A 27,589-nucleotide genomic window follows, 5' to 3' on the forward strand; every position below is an offset into this window, starting at 1 on the left:
CTCTTGGCCGCGCCGCATCCCTCCTCTCGGCCACTTCCTCCTACGTCGCCTGTCACCCCTCGCGTCCCACCTTGCTTCTTTGAGTGGCGCACAGAGAACGATCAAACGTGGGAGTGAGTGGCCGGAAGGAAGGAAGCGGCGTTAGTTAATTAGTTCTAGCAAACTAACCTTACATTAAGTTGGATGGAAGCCCAGTAATATACTAGTATGTAGTATAGGATACCAACTGTAATCCTCAGATCCATTTAATATTCCAATAATACGCCACAGCATTGTCAGGAGTCACTTTGTTACCAGAATGTTACCAGGGATGAGGGATTTCAGTTATGAGGAGAAGTTGGAAAAGTTAGGACTGTTCTCCTTGGAACAGCAAAGGTTAAGAGGTGACCTAATAGAGGTTTTCAAAATAATGAATGGTTTTGATAGAGGTAGAAAAACACTTTCATGGATCAATAACCAGAGGTCATAGATTTAAGATCATTAGAAAAAGATCTAAAGGAGAGATGAGGACAATCTTTTTCACCCAGAGACTTATCGGGAACACTACCTGAAAAGGTGGTGGAAGCAGATTCCATAAATAATTCTAAAAGGGAGTTGAAAAAGTGCTTGAAGATGAGGACCTAACAGGATTATGGACAAAATGCAGGGGGATGGGATTTAGCGCAATAGTTCTTTCAAAGTGTCAGTACAGGCATGATGGGCCGAAAAGCTTCCTTCAGGGCTGTAAGTTTCTATAATTCTAGGATTCTATACTCGGCAGTGTGGATGGATGTCCTGCCGTAACCATACCCCTGACTCCATGTGTATTTTTGTCTGCAGGGTCGTTTGAATGTGGGAGGCCAGTTTCTCGATCTCCCCTGGGGAGTTGCACCAGACTGGCGTGCCAGATTGTCTGTGTAGGGTGGGCAGGCAATACTTCAGCAGGCTTCAGGGCATTGCTAGAGTGGGAAGAAGAGACAACTGGTAAGCTGCTTGCAATTATTTATTGACTCCTTCCTGATGCTGATGGTTCCTGTGCACAGCGGTGGTCTGACAGATGCCCCCTCTTCAGTTGAATTGAATCCTCCAGGCCCCCTCCGCCAATCTTACAATGCTGGACACTGGGGCCTGGCATTCAATGAGGGCAACCAGTGAGAAATACAGCTGTATTTCTCTCATTTTAATTTAATTTCCATGCACCACAAATGAGTGGGCATAGTTTAGATGAAATTTGGTGAGGGGAGGCAGTGGAGCATTTCCCCATCCGAGATTCTGCTTGTCATAGATCTACTGGGAAATCTAGGCCTTCTTTCAATACTCAGAATCACTTCAAGACAATTTTTCCTGTACTTTGCACTGAAAATCACCTCTAGACATTTATTTTTACTTTTCAGACTGGAAATCAGATTGCAGGGTGGTGTATGAATCTTGGGACCCAATTTTCAGCATGTGGAGCAAGTAGAGGAAGAAAATGGTTTGCACAGCATCGTTTCAATATTATCAATGAGGTACGCTGCATGGGCTGCACAAACAGCAGCCAGTGGCAGTATCTGCCCCCTGGAATCAAGGTAAGTATGCGAGGTGCTGCTAGAAGCAGCATTAAATGAATGTCAGTTGCAGGGAGCATTGGAGGGTTTTTTTTTTCAAAAATTGGGAGAAATTTGCTTTTTATTGATTCACCAATGTGAAAAAGAATCCTTTCATTAATGGTGGGAATTGATAAAACATGACTTTAATGATCCTTATTTATATTTTGTCCAGTAAATGTATTTTATATAAGCAATGGGCTTGAGATTCCCCTTGCTTCCACAAGAAATATTAGTGCAATCTGGGCGGAATCAGCTGAAACAGCGCAAAAAAAGGGAAATTTTAAAACTAGGTGAATTACAGCCAAAACCACTAATGCTTCTGTTTTCTGCAATCTTTTACACTAGTTTAATATTCAATTAATCTTGGATCAGCCCCCAGCTTGAAATTGCGAGATTCCACTGAGTGTGCTGGTTCGGGAAATTGCGCTCATTTTCTTAAACGCACAAGTGCTAGTAGGCACCTTTTAAAAGATCTCTCATGTCAAATAATATTTAATTTACTCAGAAACTGATGAATGTACTCCAATGAAACTAATAAATGGTTCAGTATAGCTTTATGAAGTCATTTTTCAGTGATTTTAAATCAGGTTGCGCGTTCTTACTTAAAATGCTTATTTTTGGTGGATTAACCTATTTTCAGTTGTATTAATAAAATTGCACCAGATTACCACTCTCAAATGAATCAGGCATACTTTTTAATGGAAATAACATAAAATAAATTATTATCTTTTATTACAGTGACGGATTGTGCTGGTTCTTGGAAGATTTTACATTTGTGATTATGCAAATACTTTTTTGGGGAATTTGAACTATAACCTAACCAGCCTAATTCCGAATGCATTTTGGATGCAATTTCCCAATTGCGCCCAAAGTGGAAACTCTACTCCAATATAAAGCAAAATACTGCGGATGCTGGAAAGGTGATCGACCTGAAACGTTAACTCTGTTTCTCTCTCCACAGATGCTGACAGATCTGCTGAGTATTTCCAGCACTTTCTGTTTTTAACTCTACCCCAATGTTCTTCACAAATGTAATTCAGTTAACCTCATCAACCTAGATACGGCAAATGCCCAACTTACAGGCTTCACAGAATGATGTCTCGTGCGGTTTAGTCTTCCGATGCTGCAAGTCCCTTTCAACTTCTTCCACAGCTTCACCATAACAATTTTTAAGGATTTTTGAAATAAGCCTATCAAACACTTGCTGCTTTTGGGTGTGATTAACCTGTGGTTTTTGCATGAAAGAATTCCAGCAGATTCGGCACTGCTGCCGGAAGGGGCGCAGCAATACTGATCCACCATTATTTCTCAGTCGGTAATGAAACAAAATAACGACATGGGCCGAGGACCATGAATTTGAACAAGGACAGTCAAACCTGTTAAAAAGGAGGAGAGGGTGGTTAGTGCTATCGAAGCATTTGTAATTTCATGCTTTGAATTAACTTGTGGTTTCTCAGTGCTTTTCGGACAGTTTTCGGACATGCATTTATTTTTAGCATGCTGTCATTTTTGCGAAACAGCAGTCCTTCCAAAAACTTTCACCAAATTTTTTTTTTAATTCATTCATGGGATGTGAGCGTCCTAGGACAGCATTTATTGCCCATCCCTAATTGCCCTTGAGAAGGTGGTGGTGAGCTGCCTTCTTGAACCACTGCAGTACATGTGGGGTATCTACACCCACAGTGCTGTTAGGAAGGGAGTTCCAGGATTATAACCCAGTGACAGTGAAGGAACGGCGATATAGTTCCAAGTCAGGATGGTGTGTGGCTTGGAGGGAAACTTGCAGGTGGTGGTGTTCCCTTGCATTTGCTGCCCTTGTCCTTCTGGTTGGTAGAGTTCACGGATTTGGAAGGTGCTGACTAAGGAGCCTTGATGCATTACTGCGGTGCATCTTGTAGATGGTACACATTGCTGCCACTGTGCGTTGGTGGTGGAGGGAGTGAATGTTTGTAGATGGAGTGTCAATCAAGCGGGCTGCTTTGTCCTGGATGGTGTCGAGCTGCACCCATCCAGGCAATTGGAGAGTATTCCATCAAACTCCTGACTTGTGCCTTGTAGATAGTGGACAGGCTTTGGGGAGTCAGGAGGTGAGTTACTTGCTTCAGGATTCCTAGCCTCTGACCTGCTCTTATAGCCACACTATTTATATGGCTATTCCAGTTTAGTTTCTGTTCAATGGTAGCCCCTAGGATGTTGATAGTGGGGGAATTCAGCGATCGTAATGCCATTGAATGTCAAAGGGAGGTGGTTAGATTCTGTCTTGTTGGAGATGGTCATTGCCTGGCACTTGTGTGGCGCAAATGTTACTTGTCACTTATCTGCCCAAACCTGGAGTCCAGGTCTTGCTGCATTTCTACACGGGCTGCTTCAGTATCTGAGGAGTCGCGAATGGTGCTGAACATTGTGCAATCATCAGCGAACATCCCCACTTCTGAACTTATGATTGAAGGAAGATCATTGATGAAGCAGCTGAAGATGGGCCTAGGACACTACCCTGAGGAACTCCTGCCGTGATGTCCGGGAACTGAGATGATTGACCTCCATCAACCACAACCATCTTCCTTTGTGCTAGGTATGACTTCAACCAGTGGAGAGTCTTCCCCCTGATTCCCATTGACACCAGTTTTGCGAGGGCTCCTTGATGCCATACTTAGTCAAATGCTGCCTTGATGTCAAGGGCAGTCATTCTCATCTCACCTTTTGAGTTCAGCTCATTTGTCCATGTTTGAACCAAGGCTGTAATGAAGTCAGGAGCTGAATGGCCCTGGCGGAACCCAAACTGAATGTCATTGAGCAGGTTATTGCTAAGCAAGTGCTGCTTGATAGCACTGTCGATGACACCTTCCATCACTTTACTGATGATAGAGAGTAGACTGATGGGGCAGAAATTGGCCAGGTTGGACTTGTCCTGCTTTTTGTGTACAAGGCATACCTGGGCAATTTTCCACATTGCAGGGTAAATGCCAGTGCTGTAGCTATACTGGAATAGCTTGGCTAGGGGCGTGGCAAGTCCTGGAGCACAGATCTTCAGTACTATTGCCGGAATATTGTCGGGGCCCATAGTCTTTGCAGTATCCAGTGCCTTCAGTCGTTTCTTGCTATCACGTGGAGTGGATCAAATTGACTGAAGTCTGGCATCTGTGATGCTGGGGACTTCAGGAGGAGGCCGAGAAGGATCATGAACTCGGCACTTCTGGCTAAAGATTGTTGCAAATGCTTCAGCCTTATTTTTCACACTGATGAGCAGGGCTCCCCCATCATTGAGGATGGGGATATTTGTGGAGCCACCTCCTCCAGTTAGTTGTCTAATTATCCACCACCATTCATTGCTGGATGTGGCAGGACTGCAGAGCTTAGATCTGATCCATTGGTTATGGGATCACTTAGCTCTGTCTATCACATGCTGCTTACACAGTTTGGCGTGCAAATAGTCCTGTGTTGTAGCTTCACCAGGTTGACACCTCATTTTGAGGTATGCCTGGTGCTACTCCTGGCATGCCCTCCTGCACTGTTCATTGTACCAGGGTCGGTCCCCCGGCTTGATGGTAATGGTAGAGTGGGGGATATACCAGGCCATGAAGTTACAGATTGCGGTTGAGTACAATTCTGCTGCTGCTGATGACCCACAGCACCTCATGGATGCCCTGTTTTGCATTGCTAGATCTGTTCAAAATCTATCCCATTTAGCATGTTGGTAGTGCCACACAACATGGTGGAGGGTATCCTCAATGTGAAGACGGGACTTCGACTCCACAAGGGCTCCTACCAATACTATCATGGACAGATGCATCTGCAGCAGGCAGATTGGTGAGGATGAGGTCAAGTATGTTTTTCCCTCTTGTTGGTTCCCTCACCACCTGCCGGCTACCCAGTCTAGCAGCTATGACCTTTAGGACTCGGCCAGCTCGGTCAGTAGTGGTGCTACCGAGCCACTCTTGGTGATGGACATTGAAGTCCCCCGCCCAGAGTACATTCTGTGCCTTTGCTACCCTCAGTGCTTCCCCCATGTGGTGACAACATGGAGGAGTATTGATTCATCTGTTGAGGGAGGGCGGTAGGTGGTAATCAGCAGGAGGTTTCCTTGTCCTTGTTTGATCTGATGCTGCGAGACTTCATGGGGTCTGGAGTCGATGTTGAGGACTCTCAGGGCAACTCCATCCTGACTGTGTACCACTGTGCCACCACTTCTGCTGGGTCTGTCCTGCAGGTGGGATAGGACACATCCGAGAATGGTGATGGCAGTGTCTGGAACATTGTCTGTAAGGTATGATTCCATGAGTATGACTATGTCAGGCTGCTGCTTGACTCGTCTGTTGGACAGCTCTCCCAGCTTTGGCACAAGCCCCCAGCTTTTAGTAAGGAGGACCTTGCAGGGTTGACAGGGCTGGTTTTCCCATTGCCATTTCCGGTGCCTCGGTCGATGCCAGGTGGTCTGTCCTGTTTCATTCTGTTTTATTGACTTCGTAGCGGTTAGGTACAACTGAGTGGCTTGCTAGGCCATTTCAGAGGGCATTTAAGAGTCAGCCACATTGCTGTGGGTCTGGAGTCACATGTCGGCCAGACCAGGTAAGGACAGCAGATTTCCTTCCTTAGAGGAGATTAGTGACCCAATTGGGTTTTTACAACAATTGTCTATGGTTTCATGGCCATCATTAGACTAGCTTTTAATTCCAGATTTATTAATTGAATTTAAATTCCACCTTTTGCTGTGGTGGGATTTGAACTCATGTCCCCAGAGCAACACCCTGGGTCTCTGGGCTACTAGTCCAGTGATAATATCACTATGCCACCGTCTTCCCTAATCTGTATATTGTTAAGATAACTCGTGAACAAATTAATAGCTGGGTAGAGACACTGGACAATGATGTCAGTTACAGTCAAATAGTACTCTCCACACAGTAAAAACATTGAACAAAAAACACTGCAAAAGAATGTGTTCCATATCTTGTCAATTATACCAATATATCATAATTACTGAAATAATATTTTTGAGGGACATCTGAAAAATTGACATTGTATTATGGTTATGATGATTTGTAAGTGAGGAAATTATATGTATATATTGGAAAAAGTAACTATAATATGTTAAACTTGCTATATAGGTCATGCACTCCTTATTTGAGTATCATCCTTCTGTGACAAACAGTTACTTCTGCAGCTACGCATTACCATTACCTTGCCCATAAACTGCACATCCTCATACCTATCATTTATGCACTCTGGAAGAAATTCACTGGGGACAATTTTTGACTTGTTACCAATTTCTTTATGCCTAGAAATGGTGTAGTAGCAGGACCAAAACTGCATGTGAACCAGAGTTTTAGTTTATTTTTCATAAATCAACATGTCCCAGTTGTATACTTGATGCCAAACTAAATCATCCCTTACCTGCCGAATGATGATGTTGTATAAATCTTCCAACCTGCTCTTCTTTTCTCTTCCTCAAGATATGGATTGAGTTGATAATTGAAATTTAATGTCCATCTATCCTCAATTTCTTCTTCGATGCGTCTAGTGAATAAGGAAATCCAAGGATTTGTTCCAGGCATTCGTGCCATTTTTTCTATTGTCATATGTAAAACAAAACATTTTTTGTGACCACTTGACACTCTTAAGCAAAGCACAGGCGCTTAAATTAACCAATCCCTCACTCCCAGACACTCTAAAGGCGCCTTAGTCAGAGAACTGTAGCTGCAGTGTTTTTGCCCTATATCAGAATCAGACTGATTGCTGGAGTGGGAGGGGGTTGCGGTTTACAAGTTTACAAGTAAGCTTCTTGGACCAGAGGAAATAGGGAAATAGTCATGCTCCCCCTGGCCCACAAGCACTGCTATAAAGCCACTTAGCTTATGGATCCAGCCCTTTATGCAACCATTTACCTATTGGGTTTCTTGAGGTTAGGGAAGCCCAGTAACAGGTGGAAAGAAAAATTGAAATTCTGTTAAAATGGAGGCACATATCATCCGTAAAAGGTTTTACCATCTTTTTACCAACTGACCAGCCTGAGAGCAAATTGGTTGGTCACCCCACACTGTCCCGCCTTTGTTAAAACCGGAGGAAGGCAGCTGGTTCGAGACAGTTTGGAGTCAGGTTTGAAATGTTAATCATTTTAACATCTCACTTGACCCAAACCCATTCGCTTTTGGGGGTTAGGATTACCTTAATCTGTCACAATCTCACTGTGTTCCAACACAACAAACCTGATTATGAGCACAATGTTTCTCTTTCTACCATGCCCAGTGGAGTCCCTGCCGAGGAAGCAAGGTCAGATTTTGAATGACCCAAACCTTTTGTAATTATTGCTGATAAATAGGGTGACTAATTTGGCTTGTGGCATCTAAATGTGGCATCACGTGACAAATTTCATGAATTTCTACAGCAAGTACAGTAGTTCAATTTTGCATAAAAATTCTTGGCAGTCAGATTCACAACAGTCTGAACAATGGAAAATGTTCAAATGTTCTCTAGTCATGGTTAAAGAAAGAAAGAAAGAACTTAAATTTATATCGTGCCTTTCACAACTTCAGGACATCCCAAAGCACTTTACAGCCAAAGAAGTACTTTTGAAGTGTAGTCACTGTTATAATATAGGAAATCGGGTAGCGAATTTGCACACAGCAAGGTCCCATGAAAAGTAATGTGATAATGCGGCACAGTGGCGCAGTGGTTAGCACCGCAGCCTCACAGTTCCAGCGACCCGGGTTCAATTCTGGGTACTGCCTGTGTGGAGTTTGCAAGTTCTCCCTGTGTCTGCGTGGGTTTCCTCCGGGTGCTCTGGTTTCCTCCCACATGCCAAAAGACTTGCAGGTTGATAGGTTAATTGGCCATTATAAATTGCCCCTAGTACGGGTAGGTGGTAGGGAAATATAGGGACAGATGGGGATGTGGTAGGAATATGGAATTAGTGTAGGATTAGTATAAATGGGTGGTTGATGGTCGGCACAGACTCGGTGGGCCGAAGGGCCTGTTTCAGTGCTGTATCTCTAAACTAAACTAAACTAAAAATAACCAGATCGTCTTTGGTTTAAGTTTTAGTAGTTGAGGGAAAGTGGGACCTCAGTTTAACATCTCAACTGAAAGACAGAACCTCATGACAGGCTGCACTGGCATGTCAGCCTCAATTTTGTGCCTATGTTTCTAGAGTAAGACTTGAATCCACAATCTTTTGTCTCAGAGGTAAGCATTTTTTTTATTTGTTCTTGGGATGTGAATGTCACTGGCAAGACCAGCAATTATTGCTCATCCCAAGTTGCCCTTGAGAAGATGGTAGTACACTACCCTCTTGAACCGCTGCAGTCCATGAGATGTAGGTGCACCCATAGTGCTGTTAGGGAGGGAGTTCCTGGATTTTGACCCAGAGACAATGAAGGAACAGCGATAATGAAGGAACAGCGATATAGTTTCAAGTCAGGATGGTGTGTGACTTGGAGGCTAACTTGCAGGTGGTGGTGCTCCCATGCATCAGCTGCCCTTGTCCTTCTAGGTGGTGGAGGTCGCAGGTTTGGAAGGTCCTGTTGAAGGAGTCTTGGCGAGTTGCTGCAGTGTATCTTGTAGATGATACACACTGCTGCCACTGTGCACTGGTGGTGGAAACAGTGAACGTTTAAAGTGGTGGATGGGGTGCAGATCAAGTCGACTGCTTTGCCTTGGATGGTGTCAAGCTTCTTGAGTGTTGTTGGAGCTGCACTCATGCAGGCAAATTGAGAGTATTCCATCGCACTCCTGATGTGTGTCTCGTTGTTGGTGGACAGGCTTCGGAGAGACAGGAGATAAGTTATTCAATGCAGAATTCCTAATTTCTGACCTACTCTTGTAGTAACAGTGTTTATATGGCTCTTCCAGTTAAGTTGCTGGTCAATGGCAATGCCCAAGATGTTAATGGTGAGGGATTCAGTGATGGTAATGCCATTGAATGTCAAGGGAAGATGTTAATATTCTTTCTTGTTGGAGATGGTCATTGTTTCGCGTGAATGTCATTTGCCGCTTATCAGCCCGAGCCTGAATATTGTCTAGGTATTGTTGCGTGCAGCCAAAAATTGCTTCAGTATATGAGGAGTTGTGAATGGTACTGAACACTGTGCAATCATCAGCAAACATCTCCACTTCTGACCTTATGATGGAGGAAAGGTCATCGATGAAACAGCTGAAGTTGGTTGGGCCTAGGACACAACCCCTAGCATAAAACTTTTACCCCTTCCTAACATCCCCTCTGAACGGTCTGGTCCTAATTTTTAGCCTATGCCCCCTAGTTTTAGAATCTCCAACCAGTGGAAATAGTCTTTTCCTGTTAATATCTTGAAGACTTCAATCAGATCACCCCTTAACCTTCTAAATTCTAGCAAAGACAGGCCTAATTTGTGTAATCTCTCCTCGTAACTTAACCCCTATAGTCCAGGTATCATTCTTGTAAACCTATGTTGCAATCCCTCCAAGGCCAATATATGCTTCCTAAGGTGTGGTGCCCAGAACTGGTCACAGTTCTCCAAGTGGGGTCTAACCAGGGCTTTGTACAGCTGCAGCATAACCTCTGTGTCTTCCTACTCCAATCCTCTAGATCTAAAAGCTGGCATTCCATTAGCCTTTTTGATTATTTTCTGCACTTGCTCGTGGCATTTTAAAGATCTATGCACCTGAACCCCCAAGTCTCTTTGGACATCCACTGTACTTAACATTGTTCTAAGAAACTGTCCCAAATACACTCTATGAACTCATTCTCAAGGTTACCGTTACCAATTTGATGTGTCCAATTGATGTGAAGATTAAAATCGCCCACGATTATTGCAGTACCTTTCTTACAAACCCCCATTATTTCTTGATTTATACTCTGTCCTACAGTGTGGCTACTGTTAGGTGGCCTATAAACTACTCCCAGCAGTGACTTCTTTCCCTTGCTATTTCTTATCTCAAACCAAACTGATTCTATATCTTGATCTTCTGAGCCAAGTTCATTTTTCACTACTGATCTCATATTTTATTAACAGAGCTATTCTACCTCCTTTTCCTTTCTGCCTAGCCTTCCAAAATGTCAAATGCCCTTGAATATTCAGTCCCCAGCCTTGGTCGCTCTGCAACCACTTCTGTATAACGGCTGTCATATCATACCCATTTATTTATTTATGGGGGAGGTGGTGGCGTAGTGGTATTGTCACTGGACTAGTAACCCAGAGACCCAGGGTATTGCTCTGGGGACATGGGTTCAAATCCCATCACGGCAGAAGATGGAACTTGAATTTAATTAATAAATCTGGAATTAAAAGCTAGTCTAATGATGGCCATGAAACCATTGTCGATTGTTGTAAAAACCCATTTGGTTCACTAATGTCCTTTAGGGAAGGAAATCTGCTGTCCTTACCTGGTCTGGCCGACATGTGACTCCAGACCCACAACAATGTGGTTGACCCTTACATGCCCTCTGAAATGGCTAGCAAGCCACTCAGTTATTTCTATTTGTACTATCAATTCATCTATCTTGTTACGAATGCTGTGTGCATTCAGATAAAGAGTCTTTAATTCTGTCTTTTTACTATTTTTCCCGACTCTTACCTTATTTGCTGGTGCACTCTTATGTTTGTATGCTCTGTCCCTTCCTGTCACACTCTGGCTATCATTACCCATATTGCTATCCTGCACGATTGCCTTGTCCTTTCTTGTTAACTTTCTAAATCTCCCTTCACGTGAACCCTCTTCCCCACTATTTAGTTCAAAGACCTCTCTACAGTCCAACTTATACAATTCACCAGTTCACTGGTCTTAGCACAGTTCAAGTGACACTTGTTCCAATGGTACATCTCCCTCTTTCCCCAGTACTGGTACTAGTGCCCCATGAATTGAAATCCATTTCTCCCATGCCAATCTTTGAACCACATATTCAACTCTCTGATCTTATTTACCCTATGCCAATTTGCTTGTGGTTCAAGTAATAATCTAGAAATTATTACCTTTGTGGTTCTGTTTTTTAATGTAACTACTAGCTGCTCATACTCCCTTAGCAGAACCTCTTTCTTAGTCCTACCTATGTCGTTGCTACCTATGTGGACCACGACAACAGGATCCTTCCCCTCCCAGTCCAATTTCCTCTTCAGCCCCAAGGTGATGTCCTGGCACTGGGCAGGCACACAGTCTTCGGGGACTCACACTCTCGGCTGCAGAGAGTGCCTTAACTATATTGTCTCCTACTACTACTACATTCCTTTTTACACCCCCTCTGCTTGAATGGACCCCTGTATCACAGTCCTGTGGTCAGTTTGCTCATCCTCCCTGCAGCCCCTGCTCTCGTCCACACAGGCTGCAAGAACCTTGAACTTGTTGAACACGTGCAAAGGCTGAGGCTCCTCCAGTGCTACCTTCTGGATCCTCATACCTGCTGTAGACAAAAACACATATAGCAAAAACACATAAGAACTTAATTAAAACAAAGGGGCCAGTAACACAACAATGAACAGTGTGTTGAAGCAGGATGAGTACAAAGGGGCACAGCACACTGATAGCCGAGGAATTGTAGATATGATTATCGAAAAGGTATTGAGGAGGATCCCAGAAACTAGGAGTCGTCATGGACACCAGATATGATTAAACTCATAATAGACAATGGGAAACTGTGAAGTTTTGAACAGGTTCTCATTGAGCCGAATAAGGAATTATCATTATGTCAGTATACCAGACCCCTATGAGTAAGTAAGTGGGGCGGGTCTTAGAAACAAGATTTAACCCCTGACTGAAACTGAGGAAGGTACGAGAACCCCGGGGAAGAACACTCGAGAAGATACCCTGAGCCAGGGGCTCAGAGAACAGAAGAGCAGCCGCAAGCCCGAGACTGATCACCTCGTGCCTTGACAGGTAGTATACTGTGCAAGTAGTGAGTGAACATAGAACATAGAACAGTACAGCACAGTACAGGCCCTTTGGCCCACGACGTTGTGCCGAACCTTTAACCTACTCTAGGATCAAACTACCTACATACCCTTCATGCTACTATCATCCATGTACCTATCCAAGAGTGCTTGTACTTTGATGAGTTTTGATTCTGTACAAGTAGTGAGAGTTTGTACTTTGACGATTTAGTGTGTGAATAAAATATTGAGATACCTTTCACCAATCGGATTCCGTGGATTCTTTAAGAGTAGAGTGCGTGTTAGGCACAACATAATTGGCACCCAACGTGGGCTCGGTTGTAGTGCTATTTCAAGTTATTTTGAATAGCCTCGCTGAGTTTGAACTAAATTATAAACAAAGTTGCGAGTCTGACGGATTGGATTGGTGAACCTTTGAGTAATTATGGCCCTGGCCAGGCCAGAGTGGAAGTTGGAACTCCGGAAATATTTGAAGGGCAAGTGGCCCTCGTGGATAGAGTTTGCAGTTAAACAGTACACGGGCGAGGGGTCCGTTGGGGTACAGCATTGGGAGGAGCGCATACCCACCAAGCCAAATGGGCACCTAAGTTAGTGAAAGCCACTGCTGAGTGGCATGATGGGGCCCTGAAGGCAGAGTCAGTTAGTTCAGCACAGGTAGTGCAGTTAATCCAATTCCAGTCTCAGGCCAAAAAGGCTGAGTACAGTCGCAGTAAGGCTGAGAGGGAAGCAGACAAGGCGAAGGAACAGCTCACAGGAGCGGAACAGAAATGCTCTGACTTACAGACCGCAGTGACAGTTCTGCACCGCTTACTGAAGGAGTGGGTGTACAAGTCAGCGGATCATACCAAATGTCAGGAGGGGACAAGTAAACTACAGTCGCAACTCTCAGCACAGAGGGGCATAATATGCACTTTTGTGTATAGGGAGAGTGATGACAATGACGATTTTAATCAGGCCAACTTGGCAGATAAGGCCAGAGGGCTCCATGACAAAGTTTATGGCAGAGTGACATAAAAAGACTAGTTTTAATGAAATTTCAAGTGAGTAAAAACAAGTTACTGTGTCTTTTGATTCGAAAGTGTGAACGTTGGAAGCTTCTATGAATGTGGGATGTGCAGCTTGTGTTCTGTAGAACCAACAGTCATTAACTCTTTGTTGTCTGGCCTTAATGATGAAAGAATGAGTCTGTTACTTTTTCTATTTTTACACGTGTATATTTTGTGGGAACCTATTTTGGTTGTGAATTAATTGAAGCTCCTTGACATGGGGACATGGAATTTGACAGAGATTTTGGTATTTTGAATTCATAACCCATTACAGGAATCAATTTTCTAAGTTATTTGGAATTGAATGAGTGTGAAAAGTGATTGTTGAGTGTATTCATTTCAATTTAAGATTGTGCATCCAGTAATGGGATATAAAATGGAATTATGTTTAAGTTGAAGTTTTATTTTAAAAGTTGGTTTTGCAACTGTGAAAAGGCAATGAACAATTTTCTTTTAGAGATACAGCACTGAAACAAGCCCTTTGGCCCACTGAGTCTGTGCCAACCATCAACCACCCATTTATACTAATCCCATATTCCTACCACATTCGCACCTTCCTTCAATTCCCCTACCACCTACACTAGGGGCAATTTATAATGACCAATTTACCTTTCAACCTGCAAGTCTTTGGCTGTGGGATGAAACCAGAGCACCAGGTGAAAACCCACACAGTCACAGGGAGAACTTGCAAACTCCACATAGGCAGTACCCAGAATTGAACCCAGGTTGCTGGAGCTGTGAGGCTGTGGTGCTAACCACTGCACCACCCTTTTTTGTTTTGCTGACCAACAGCCACCCATTTATACTAATCCTACATTAATCCCATATTCCCTACCACATCCCCACCATTCTCCTACAACCTACCTACACTAGGGGCAATTTACAATGCCCAACTTACCTATCAACCTGCAAGTCTTTGGCTGTTGGAGGAAACCAGAGCACCCGGCAGAAACCTATGTGGTCACAGGGAGAACTTGCAAACTCTGCACAGGCAGTATCCAGAACTGAACCTGGGTCGCTAGAGCTGTGCGGCTGCAGTGCTAACCACTGCACCACTGTGCATTTTCTAAGAGATATGCTTCAACCTTGAAGGTCTGAAGATGTCTGGCAAAAATCCAATTTGAAGTTTAAAACATTATTTTAATTGGAGTTCCAGTTTAAAATCTGTTCTTATTTTTTTTTGGAGTTTAAATTAAAGACATGTTTTTATTGACTATTTAAATAGCAAATGTCAGGAATTGGATATTGGTTTAAGGGAGAGAAGGATAAACAAAGGAGATATAGGAAAGATTCTATCTGTTTAACATTTGTTTAAGAAGCTGATGTTAAATCTTTTGTTTTAAGAATGTTAAATAACTTTTTCTTTAGTTTTTGGTTTTATTACAGTCATTTGTAAAGGTGCCTGAAGAAAGAACAAGAAAAATGACGTACTTTACCTATCTTTAAAAAAAGCACATGCTATCTATTCTGTGTGCAGTTAATAAGTATTATAAGTTAATAAGTCTGAACAAAGAACAAAGAAAATTACAGCACAGGAACAGGCCCTTCGGCCCTCCAAGCCTGCACCGATCCAGATCCTCCATCTAAACCTGTCGCCTATTTTCCAAGGGTCTGTATCTCTTTACTTCCTGCCCATTCATGTATCTGTCTAGATACATCTTAAAAGACGCTATCGTGCCCGTGTCTACCACCTCCATTGGCAACGCGTTCCAGGCACCCACCACCCTCTGCGTAAAGAACTTTCCACGCATATCCCCCCTAAACTTTTCCCCTTTCACTTTGAACTCGTGTCCCCTAGTAATTGAATCCCCCACTCTGGGAAAAAACTTTTTGCTATCCAACCTGTCTATACCTCTCATGATTTTGTACACCTCAATCAGGTCCCCCCTCAGCCTCCGTCTTTCTAATGAAAATAATCCTAATCTACTCAACCTCTCTTCATAGCTAGCGCCCTCCATACCAGGCAACATCCTGGTGAATCTCCTCTGCACCCTCTCCAAAGCATCCACATCCTTTTGGTAATGTGGCGACCAGAACTGCACGCAGTATTCCAAATGTGGCCGAACCAAAGTCCTATACAACTGTAACATGACCTGCCAACTCTTGTACTCAATACCCCGTCCGATGAAGGAAAGCATGCCGTATGCCTTCTTGACCACTCTATTGACCTGCGTTGCCACCTTCAGGGAACAATGGACCTGAACACCCAAATCTCTCTGGACATCAATTTTCCCCAGGACTTTTCCATTTACTGTGTAGTTCACTCTTGAATTGGATCTTCCAAAATGCATCACCTCGCATTTGCCCTGATTGAACTCCATCTGCCATTTCTCTGCCCAACTCTCCAATCTATCTATATTCTGCTGTATTCTCTGACAGTCCCCTTCACTATCTGCTCCTCCACCAATCTTAGTGTCGTCTGCAAACTTGCTAATCAGACCACCTATACTTTCCTCCAAATCATTTATGTATATCACAAACGACAGTGGTCCCAGCACGGATCCCTGTGGAACACTAAAATAAAAGCAAAATACTGCGGATGCTGGAAATCTGAAACAAAAACAAGAAATGCTGGATTCACTCAGCAGGTCTGGCAGCATCTGTGGAAAGAGAAGCAGAGTTAACGTTTCGGGTCAGTGACCCTTCTTCGGAACCCTTCCGAAGAAGGGTCACTGACCCGAAACGTTAACTCTGCTTCTCTTTCCACAGATGCTGCCAGACCTGCTGAGTGAATCCAGCATTTCTTGTTTTTGTCCCTGTGGAACACCACTGGTTACACGTCTCCATTTTGAGAAACTCCCTTCCACTGCTACTCTCTGTCTCCTGTTGCCCAGCCAGTTCTTTATCCATCCAGCTAGTACACCTTGGACCCCATGCGCCTTCACTTTCTCCATCAGCCTACCATGGGGAACCTTATCAAACGCCTTACTGAAGTCCATGTATATGACATCTGCAGCCCTTCCCTCATCAATCAACTTTGTCACTTCCTCAAAGAATTCTATTAAGTTGGTAAGACATGACCTTCCCTGCACAAAACCATGTTGCCTATCACTGATAAGCCCATTTTCTTCCAAATGGGAATAGATCCTATCCCTCAGTATCTTCTCCAGCAGCTTCCCTACCACTGACGTCAGGCTCACCGGTCTATAATTACCTGGATTATCCCTGCTACCCTTCTTAAACAAGGGGACAACATTAGCAATTCTCCAGTCCTCCGGGACCTCACCCATGTTTAAGGATGTTGCAAAGATATCTGTTAAGGCCCCAGCTATTTCCTCTCTCGCTTCCCACAGTAACCTGGGATAGATCCCATCCGGACCTGGGGACTTGTCCACCTTAATGCCTTTGAGAATACCCAACACTTCCTCCCTCCTTTTGCCGACTTGACCGAGAGTAATCAGACATCTGTCCCTAACCTCAACATCCGTCATGTCCCTCTCCTCGGTGAATACCGATGCAAAGTACTCGTTTAAAATCTCACCCATTTTCTCTGACTCCACGCATAACTTTCCTCCTTTGTCCTTGAGTGGGCCAATCCTTTCTCTAGTTACCCTCTTGCTCCTTATATATGAATAAAAGGTTTTGGGATTTTCCTTAACCCTGTTTGCTAAAGATATTTCATGACCCCTTTTAGCGCTCTGAATTCCTCGTTTCAGATTGCGCCTACAATCCCGATATTCTTTCAAAGCTTTGTCTTTCTTCAGACGCCTAGACCTTATGGTATGCTTCCTTTTTCCTCTTAGCTCGTCTCACAATTTCACCTGTCATCCATGGTTCCCTAATCTTGCCATTTCTATCCCTCATTTTCACAGGAACATGTCTCTCCTGCGCGCTAATCAACCTCTCTTTAAAAGCCTCCCACATACCAAATGTGGATTTACCTTCAAACAGCTGCTCCCAATCTACATTCCCCAGCTCCTGCCGAATTTTGGTATAGTTGGCCTTCCCCCAATTTAGCACTCTTCCTTTAGGACCACTCTCGTCTTTGTCCATGAGTATTCTAAAACTTACGGAATTGTGATCACTATTCCCAAAGTAGTCCCCTACTGAAACTTCAACCACCTGGCCGGGCTCATTCCCCAACACCAGGTCCAGTATGGCCCCTTCCCGAGTTGGACTATTTACATACTGCTCTAGAAAACCCTCCTGGATGCTCCTTACAAATTCTGCTCCATCTGGACCTCGAACACTAAGTGAATCCCAGTCAATGTTGGGAAAATTAAAATCTCCTATCACCACCACCCTGTTGCTCCTACATCTTTCCATAATCTGTTTACATATTTGTACCTCTATCTCACGCTCGCTGTTGGGAGGCCTGTAGTACAGCCCCAACATTGTTACCGCACCCTTCCTATTTCTGAGTTCTGCCCATATTGCCTCACAGCTCGAGTCCTCCATAGTGCCTTCCTTCAGCACAGCTGTGATATCCTCTTTGACCAGTAATGCAACTCCTCCACCCCTTTTACCTCCCTCTCTAACCCGCCTGAAGCATCGGTATCCTGGGATATTTAGTTGCCAATCATGCCCATCCCTCAACCAAGTGTCAGTAATAGCAATGACATCATACTCCCTGGTACTAATCCAAGCCCTAAGTTCATCTGCCTTACCTACTACACTTCTTGCATTAAAACAAATGCACGTCAGACCACCAGTCCCTTTGCTTTCATCATCTGCTCCCTGCCTACTCTTTCCCTTAGTCACGCTGACTTCATTATCTAGTTCCTTACAGGCTTTAGTTACTACCTCCTTACTGTCCACTGACCTCATTTGGTTCCCATCCCCCTGGCACATTAGTTTAAACCCTCCCCAACAGCGTTCGCAAAAGCACCCCCAAGGACATTGGTTCCAGTCCGGCCCAGGTGTAGACCATCCAATTTGTAATAGTCGCACCTCCCCCAGAACCGGTCCCAATGTCCCAAAACTCTGAACCCCTCCCTCCTGCACCATCTCTCAAGCCACGCATTCATCCTGACTATTCTTTCATTTCTACTCTGACTATCACGTGGCACTGGTAGCAATCCTGAGATTACTACCTCTGAGGTCCTACTTTTTAACTTGGCTCCTAACTCCCTAAATTCTGCTTGTAGGACCTCATCCCGTTTTCTACCTATATCATTGGTGCCTATGTGCACAACGACAACTGGCTGTTCACCCTCCCCCTTCAGAATGTTCTGCAGCCGATCTGAGACATCCCTGACCCGTGCACCTGGGAGGCAGCATACCATTCGGGAATCTCGTTTTCGACCACAGAACCGCCTATCTACTCCCCTTACAATCGAATCCCCTATGACTATAGCCCTTCCACTCTTTTTCCCGCCCTTCTGGACAGCAGAGCCAGCCACGGTGCCATGAACCTGGCTACTGCTGCCTTCCCCTGGTGAGCCATCTCCCTCAACAGTATCCAAAACGGTATATCTGTTGTGGAGGGAGATGACTGCAGGGGACACCTGCGCTGCCTTCCTGCTCTTTCTCTGCCTTTTGGTCACCCATTCCCTTTCTCCCTCAGCAATCCTAATCTGCGGTGTGATCAATTCGCTAAACGTGCTATCCACTACCTGCTCAGCATCGTGGATGCTCCAAAGTGAGTCCATCCGCAGCTCCAGAGCCGTCATGCGGTCTAACAAGAGCTGCAGCTGGACACACTTCCTGCACGTGAAGGAGTCAGGGACATCAGCCGTGTCCCTGAGCTCCCACATTGAGCAAGAGGAGCATAACACGGGTCTGAGATCTCCTGCCATTTTTAATCTTAAGCTTAACTTAGTCTGAAACTTAGATAAATGAAAAAGGAACGAAAAGTTTTTACCAATCACACGATAAAAAACAAAGTAGAAAAAGCCTTACCTTATCTACACACCACCGAGTCCTTTTTTTTTTGTTTAGAGGAGCAGGGCGGGTGGGAGACACTACCCGTGTAGTGTCTCGGGTTCAGAAACGGCCCAAATATATCGGGTTTTACTTACCCAGCAGCCCCTTGGTCCGCCAAAAACAAAAGGAAATTAAGTTTAAGCTGAAACTGACCTTCCCAGCTGCTCACTCGCTCGCACTCTCTGCTCCCGAATAAGCTGCTGCAATGAAAGGCAAGTTATTTTCAACGGCCCAAGTATATAGGGTTTTACTTACCCAGCAGCCCCCTGGTCCGCCAAAAACAAAAGGAAATTAAGTTTAAGCTGAAACTGACCTTCCCAGCTGCTCACTCGCTCGCACTCTCTGCTCCCGAATAAGCTGCTGCAATGAAAGGCAAGTTATTTTAAATGGCCCAGATATATAGGGTTTTACTTCCCCAGCAGCCCCCTGGTCTCCACCGAAAACAAAAGGAAATTAAGTTTAAGCTGAAACTGACCTTCCCAGCTGCTCACTCGCTCGCACTCTCTGCTCCCGAATAAGCTGCTGCAATGAAAGGCAAGTTATTTTAAACGGCCAAAATATATAGGGTTTTACTTACCCAGCAGCCCCCTGGTCTCCGCCGAAAACAAAAGGAAATTAAGTTTAAGCTGAAACTGACCTTCCCAGCTGCTCACTCGCTCGCACTCTCTGCTCCCGAATGAGCTGCTGCAATGAAAGGCAAGTTATTTTAAACGGCCAAAATATATAGGGTTTTACTTACCCAGCAGCCCCCTGGTCTCCGCTGAAAACGAAAGGAAATTAAGTTTAAGCTGAAACTGACCTTCCCAGCTGCTCACTCACTCGCACTCTCTGCTCCCGAATAAGCTGCTGCAATGAAAAGTTTATACTATTAAGGTTAACTGACCTGTTAAGTTGAAAAACTGGAAATTTCATTTGTGGCCACAATGAACTTTCAAGTTTATTATGTCAAGTTTGGAGGAATCTTCAGTTCCAGACATAAGACTCATTCATATAATATTGGCAGTTTTGATTTTTAAATACTTATTGCAGTGAATTGGAAATTGGAATCATCTTTGTTATTTAAAAAAATCCTGGCATTAGAAACCTCTTCCAAAAGATGCTAAAAATTTGGAAACAATTGCAGTTTGATCTAAAATGCTGTCTTTCCTGATGGAGATGCTTTCCTTTGAAGTTGATAATGTTACGAATGATTTTGTTGTTTTCAAACCCGAAGGATACCAAAAGGATTGAAAAAAAAAGTTTAAAATAGAGTGTAGTTCTTTTCGATCAGAAAAAAAGGTTACGTAAAGTGACGCAGCTGAGAATGTTTTGCTGCGCCCCCTTGGAGACAAACAAAGAAATTAACTCCGCTGCAGCTATTGTTTTTCCATTTTATCCACCACACAATTTTTGCATTGCTGAGAGTAAAATTTATACATATTGGACATTATTAAATTTTAAATTTCTAAATTGACAAATATAATTGAACAAATTAACCCATTGGGCTCAGGGGCTGAGCCACAATGGATTCTTTCTGTTTTTTTAAGCAGGTGACGGCAGGTTCCAAGGCCACATGAGAACTGATGCCACAGCAAGAGATCCAGCAGCTTTAAGAATTTAAGAACTTAATTGCAGACATCAAATGTCACAGCATCTTTATCAATGAGGCAAAGTGCTTGCGAAGGAGAGTTATTTGCAAGCACTTCTGTCATTAATGTAAAAAAACCCCACCAAGTCTGGGCATAAGAAATTGGAATCAATAAACACAATTTAATTGATATGAATGGTTATTTACAGCACTCAAAGGGAAACTTATCTGATATTTAAGAGGACAATCAAAGTTTTAGAAAATAAAAAACAAAACAGCCTAAGTGATTTACTGTGTTGGATATTAGCAATAGGTCCTGGTCCATACCACTGACACAAGAGTGTCAATATAAATTTACGTTTACGGTCCAGGGACAACAGTTCACCTGGACGTGTCTCTCCCAGGGATTTCATAATAGTCCGTTGACATTCCACCTTCCTCCAGAAGGTCAGAGTGACAGTTAATCCTAAAAAGGCACAGATATTGAAATAAAAGGTTTCTTATTTGGGAATAGTGATAACACAGGGAAAGCATGAGACAGAGTAAAAGCAATGCAAACAATCCTCGAACTACCCCTACCGCAAGATATGAAAGCTCTAAGATCATTTTTCGGCCTTGTTGGGTATCGCAGGAACCTTACTGATGGATTTGCCTTAAAGCCAGCCCTTCTATATGATCTCCTGAAAAATTGCCTGGTGGACAATTTAATCTGCTGAGTATTTCCAGCATTTCTTGTTTTTATTTCAGATTTCCAGCATCTGGAGTATTTTGCTTTTATTTTAGTGGACAATTTAATCTACTGGGTGTGTCAGGTTTTGACAGCAAAGGCCCTCCAGGGACCTTTTGTGTCCAAATCATTGGGGGGTGTACAAGGGAAGGAGCCAGCAATCAAACCAGCTCTCAAAATTTTTTGTTGATCGTTCCTCTACAGGGGAGGACGGGATTAGGCAGACAGGATGTGGATTACATGCACAGGAGGATCTAAGTCCCAGACTCAGGGACGAATTGCGGTGGGTCTTTCTTGTAAATGTTACTATCAGACAGTGGGTACGTGTCGAATGCCCAAAAGGGACCCACCAGGGACCCCCCACCGAGTTCCCTGTATGGCAGTGTGATGATAAAGACTGTAGAAACCGATCAATATGTGTGAAGCCACAAAACGACAGGGGCTATTGGCTCTATTGTATTTGGAGAAATAAAAAGGACAATTCCTATTCCAGGTTGTGAGATTAAACGGACAAGAAGCACCAACCTCCATGGTTAACCCCACATCCGAATTACCGACGAGTAAGGTTACGACCCAGCAGCCACAAGTGACTGGTCTCTCTTGTCCTGCCTTAACTGCAGGACCAGAAAATGGACTTGCGATAATAAAAATGAATAAAATTGTATATAATATACAGCATGAGTCGGTACCAGTAATATTGAATATCTCAGATATCCAGCTACCTAACTGGTGCCCTGTGAAGACCCGAGAGTTGTACAAGGTACTACTGCAGCAATTGCTAAGACAAGAATTTGGTGATGAGGGAATAATAAAGGGAAAGAGGCATAAACGTAGTTTAGTGAATGACACAGCCACTGTCTTTAATACACGAACTTCAATTGTCAATACTATAGATTTGGAAAATGTGGACCAGAAGGTTAGAACTCTTTGTCAGCTAGTAAAGGATATTTTGAAAAAGGAACAAAAGGGACAGAGTGGTGTATCTAAAGTAGGACAGGATTTGACGAACACAGTGACAGGACTGGTGAGTGTATTGGAAGGTCATGCTCATGCTATTAATGATATAATAGAAAAGATAAAGGAGGTCCACGACATTTCAAATAATGAAAGTGTTTGTAGTACATAAGGTTCATGAATGTTAGAACAAACAAAGGAAAATTTGAGGCAAATTGATGAGGGACAGGTGCCAGTTTGGATAAATGACACCCAGTTGAAGGACTTAGCTAGTCACACAAATGGTAAAATGACCAAGTGCCAACTCAGAAAACTTAAGTTATGGAAAGGGTCAGGAATGTGTAACTACAAGATCTATGAGTATTGGAGTAGTGTTGGGAATACTATAATTCTGAGAGATAAGATAGGGATACAATTATATGAAGTAGAAAATATAGGGGTGATAAGGAGAAAGGATTACATAAAATACTATGATATTTTACCCTACGTTATGGAAATTGGAAAAGAGGTAGTTGGAACAACATTGTCTGAGTGTAGTCTGGAAAACCAGGTGGTCATATGTCCTCATCCTATATATAAAACGGCAGAATCAAAATGTAGATTTAATGCCACTGTAAATTGCACCATGGAGACTAGGAAAGCATTGTCAGGGCTAACCCATGTGGCCTAGGAAAGGCATGGGAAAGGGGAGATATTGTTTAACCACCACAGCGAAGGAATACCAGTATGGACATAAGTGGACTTGTCCGGTGAGCAACAGTACGTTTTGTTTCAACCCACAAATACCAACCCGAGTAGGGAAGATGGAGTTGATAGACATACATAAACAAAAGACAGAAACGAAACCTGTGACAGAAAGTATTAAGGAGGGTTTGACAACTTACCTCCGGGAATATGAATATACTATTCAGCCATTGTCCGCACGCTTGGGTAAAGAGAGACAGCAGCTAGAAGCCATTGCTATAGTGTACTAAAATCTGGAACAACAGTCGAAGATGCTACAAGATGAGATTGACGAGATAAACGATTCTACCTGGTGGGAGGACTTATGGAACTGGGGGTCAAACGTGCAGATACACCCCTGGTTTAGAACTATCTCCCATGTCCTGATAGTGGTTTTGGGTATCATGGTGTTATATGTGACATACTTAATTTGGCAACTTAAGAAATTAATTAGGCTATGTGAGAGGATGTATGAATACAGGTTGGACAGCTACCTTAAAGGCAATCGGTGTTCGAACTTTCTCTATAAAAGATAGACAATTAGTTATGCCACACAAGGGTAATTGTATAACCTATTCATATATACTTAAAATGAATTAATGAATGATCAACATGCTCTAAGAATGAAATTGCGACTGTATTATGTTCGCACAATTGATTGATTATGTAATAGTGATGTTTAACTTGTGCTTTCTTCAATATTACACTGCTTATGCTTTTGCTTTGAAAATGAAATTGTAATAGCACAAGTGTACTACCTAAGAGACATGAGAGTGTGATCCCTTGGGCATAGCCCTGCAGGATCAAAGGGGGGACTGTAGACCCAGTAAAAACACATATAGCAAAAACACATAAGAACTTAATTAAAACAAAGGGGCCAGTAACACAACAATGATCAGTGTGTTGAAGCAGGATGAGTACAAAGGGGCACAGCACACAGATAGCCGAGGAATTGTAGGTATGATTATAGAAAAGGTATTGAGGAGGATCCCAGAAACTAGGAGTCGTCATGGACACCAGATATGATTAAACTCATAATAGACAATGGGAAACTGTACAGTTTTGAACAGGTTCTCACTGAGTCAAATAAGGAATTATCATTATGTCATTATACCAGACCCCTATGAGTAAGTAAGAGGGGCGGGTCTTAGAAACAAGATTTAACCCCTGACTGAAACTGAGGAAGGTACGAGAACCCCGGGGAAGAACACTCGAGAAGATACCCTGAGCCAGGGGCTCAGAGAACAGAAGAGCAGCCGCAAGTCTGAGACTGATCACCTCGTGTCTTGACGGGTAGTATACTGTACAAGTAGTGAGTGCTTGTATTTTGATGAGTTTTGATACTGTACAAGTAGTGAGAGCTTGTACTTTGACGAATTAGTGTGTGAATAAAATATTGAGATACCTTTCACTAATCGGATTCCGTGGATTCTTTAAGAGTAGAGTGCGTGTTAGGCACAACACGGCCTCACTCGTCGGTTCACCCTCCTGAAACTGAAAATGGACTAAATCTGAAGTACCTAACCTATGGGGTGTGACTGCCTTCTGGAACAAAGTGTCCAGGTAACTTTTTCCCTTCCTGATACATCACAGTGTCTGCAGCTCAGACTCCAGCTCATCAACTCTGAGCCAAAGTTCCTCAAGTTGCAGACACTTACTGCAGATGTGGTTGCTGTGGATCACAATGGGGTCCACCAGCTTCCATGTGCTACAGCTGCAACACATCACCTACCCTGCCATCTTTATTGTATTTTGTTTAACTAATTAGGGTTTCAAGTTTAGAAATATCACTCAGTGATAATTTATAGCTATATTAAGTAGTTTAACGAGCTAAACTATAAATTTAATATAGTACTTATATCTCCCCAGTACTAGTTCAAACTACTGCCCCAGTTTAGAGAAAATAAAAGAAACCTTGAAACTCACCAACCAATCACCTACCTAGTTCCTAATTAATGCTTCTGGACTTCAGCTATCAGGTCTTGCTGTGTCCTGCTCCCACTCTCGGACCATTCCTTGTTCTCTAAAAGACGAGCGAGCACCTCTTCCCTCACTGCGCCGAAATCCCACACTCACCAAATTCACAACATCTCAAAGTAGGACTCTGTCAAACTGGACTTCATGATACTTATATCCCACCACTCAGCGGACCCTTATACCCGTCTCCAGTATTTTCCTTACTTCTGAACCCCTCCCTATGGCCTCTAACTCCCTCTGAACGTGCTGCACTCTGTTCTCTCAGGTCCAAGCCTAACATTGTCATCAAACCTGCTGACAAGGGTGGTTCCCCTTGTCCTCGATTTACACCCCACCAGCTTCCGTATTCAATGGATCATCCTCAGCCATTACAGACTCGGTAGGCCAAAGGGCCTGTTTCAGTGCTGTATCTCTAAATAAAATAAATTTCCCACACAACTGAATAACATCCTGGACATATCACAGTAAATGTTGCTGTTTAGGCTTCAAAGAGACAGAAGAATGACAGATCATCAAAAAAGGTACATTTATAATGAAAAAACCTTTACCTTTCTTTGGCAATAAGTTCCTCCAGCAAACAGAAACAACTTGATCAGGAAGAAAATTCTCTTTTCTATAGAATGAATTTAACTGCTTTGTTCTGGAGCAGAGTTGTTCTGTTTTTGATATGTATTCACGAAGGTGGAGTTCGTCAATGTAAGGCTAAGTTTCACTTTGTGTCATTTCCAAGAAATCACATGACGATAGACTCAACTCTCTCAGTTCACTTTTATGACTCTCTCTCCAAAGCAACCCTGAAAGATTGCATGGATTTAATTAGAGTTGGCAGCGCAAACCTCAGTAAAAATGGGAGCAATCTTGACCTAATCACCTACTTCCCATTTTACACCCTGCCCAATTTTACTTTCCCTCGATTTCTTTGTGTGTAAAATGGGTTGGGTTCAAATTCCCGATCATATCACGTCTTTTGGGCTGAATCTTCTTGCCTGCTGCCGATGTCGGCCCGCCCATGCGGGCCCGCATGTCGAGGAGCCGCCACTATCTTCTGTGTGGCGGCTCATTTAAATAGCTGGGGCGGGCTGCCCCCCCAAATCACATGGAGAGTTAATAAAAATAAATAAAGACATTTATTCTGCCCCTCTCCCAACCCCCAATAGCAAATTAATTATTTGCCCTCCCCCCTCAAAACACTCACCTTGTCCATCTGCCCTTTCCCCCCACAAACTGCATAAACTTTAAACTCCAAACCTTCCCACTATCCCCTACACCCATGATGATACTTTGACTCCATTCTCCCCTCTCCCACACTGAGAAACTTACCTCCTCCCCCTCCCCACCAGGCTGGTGCCTCGTTCCCCTAGACGGGGATCTGAAGGCATGGGAGTGCCGGCCAGTGACCCGAAGATCGCAAAGGGACATCAGGCGGCAGGGTAAGTATCATTTATTCATTCATTTTAATTTATTTAAATATTCAAGTGGGGGTCCCATCACCGAGTGGTAGGGGGCTGCCACGAGGCCTCGCCGCTGCCGGTTATATCGGCACAGGGTCAGGGTGCATGGCGGCCTTCTCCCGGAGACATCTTCAGGTACCCCCCCCCCCCCCCCCCACACCCGCCACAGATCCCGATGCCTCTGGGAGAACAAAATCCAGCCTTTCATCTGTGCACTCTGCAGCCCTTCGGTCTCAAAATTGCCTTCAGTAACTGAAGACACTGCAACAGGTGTTGCTGTTGATGTGGGGTCAGTCTATTAGTGTCTGGATGAAGGGGAGATGGTGTAACATTTTGGGTGGTGGGGGTGTGGGTGCAGGATGTCTTAGAACACAATGCTGGTGGAAGTGGAAAGGACTGCGATCTCGCTTTTAACCTGTTCTTTCATTTTGCCTCTAAATTCCACGCAGTTTACGGTGTAATTTCAGTGTGTATTCAAAGCAAGTTACACTCTGATGCAGCCACCATCCTTGTCACCCAGATTGCCATCTTTCTCTGGTGTTATCATCGCCCCTTTAAGAAGAAGCAGCCGAAGCAACAGTAGCTTTTATATCCCATTGCTGCACCAGGTCTCCGCCTTCTCCCCCAGATATTCATCAGCCTCATCTCCCTTTCCCTCCCACCCTCGCTTGTCTGGGTGATCTTTCATTTCTATTTGCCTAAAAACAGATAACTGCAGTTTACCTAGCATTTCACTTCACTTTCAGTTTCTATTTCCTCATCCATAAGTAAGCCTAAAACAACATAGTTGGGATATTAATAGACTGTTTTAAAGGGTCAATGTAATATCACAACATAAAAATGTTGAAGAAAAGGTTCATT

The 27,589-nt window shown here is 43.6% G+C and overlaps 2 protein-coding genes across 3 annotated transcripts in view; one reads left to right on the forward strand and one right to left on the reverse strand.

Annotated features, from left to right (window-relative positions):
* On the reverse strand, positions 1-25,895 carry LOC137375360 (receptor-transporting protein 3-like). The gene is made up of 5 exons (XM_068042420.1): positions 25,826-25,895; positions 20,129-20,175; positions 11,864-11,931; positions 6,957-7,131; positions 1-2,944 (listed from the first exon to the last, which is right to left on the reverse strand). The coding sequence occupies exons 4-5, from the start codon at positions 7,124-7,126 to the stop codon at positions 2,623-2,625; spliced, it is 492 nt and encodes a 163-aa protein (XP_067898521.1). The 5' UTR covers positions 7,127-7,131; positions 11,864-11,931; positions 20,129-20,175; positions 25,826-25,895; the 3' UTR covers positions 1-2,622.
* LOC137375359 (receptor-transporting protein 3-like) overlaps positions 25,633-27,589 on the forward strand; it is a 13,460-nt gene continuing 11,503 nt past the window's right edge. Inside the window, exon 1 of one of the 2 annotated variants that reach the window (XM_068042418.1) lies at positions 25,633-25,798. In XM_068042418.1, the coding sequence (XP_067898519.1) occupies positions 25,746-25,798 (53 nt within the window). In that variant the 5' untranslated portion in view covers positions 25,633-25,745. Of the gene's footprint in view, positions 25,799-26,471; positions 26,708-27,589 lie in introns of those variants that run through there. The other variant, XM_068042419.1, reaches the window with a different exon arrangement.

The sequence above is a fragment of the Heterodontus francisci genome, chromosome 11, assembly GCF_036365525.1.
Source record: "Heterodontus francisci isolate sHetFra1 chromosome 11, sHetFra1.hap1, whole genome shotgun sequence".
Lineage (NCBI taxonomy): Eukaryota > Metazoa > Chordata > Chondrichthyes > Heterodontiformes > Heterodontidae > Heterodontus > Heterodontus francisci.

Coding starts and splice junctions, on each gene's coding strand:
- LOC137375360 (XM_068042420.1), bottom strand. CDS start 7,126: ATGGCACGAATGCCTGGAACAAATCCTTGGATTTCCTTATTCACTAGA. Junction 2,945..6,956: donor ACAACATCATCATTCGGCAG/GTAAGGGATGAT, acceptor CCTTTTTAACAG/GTTTGACTGTCCTTGTTCAA.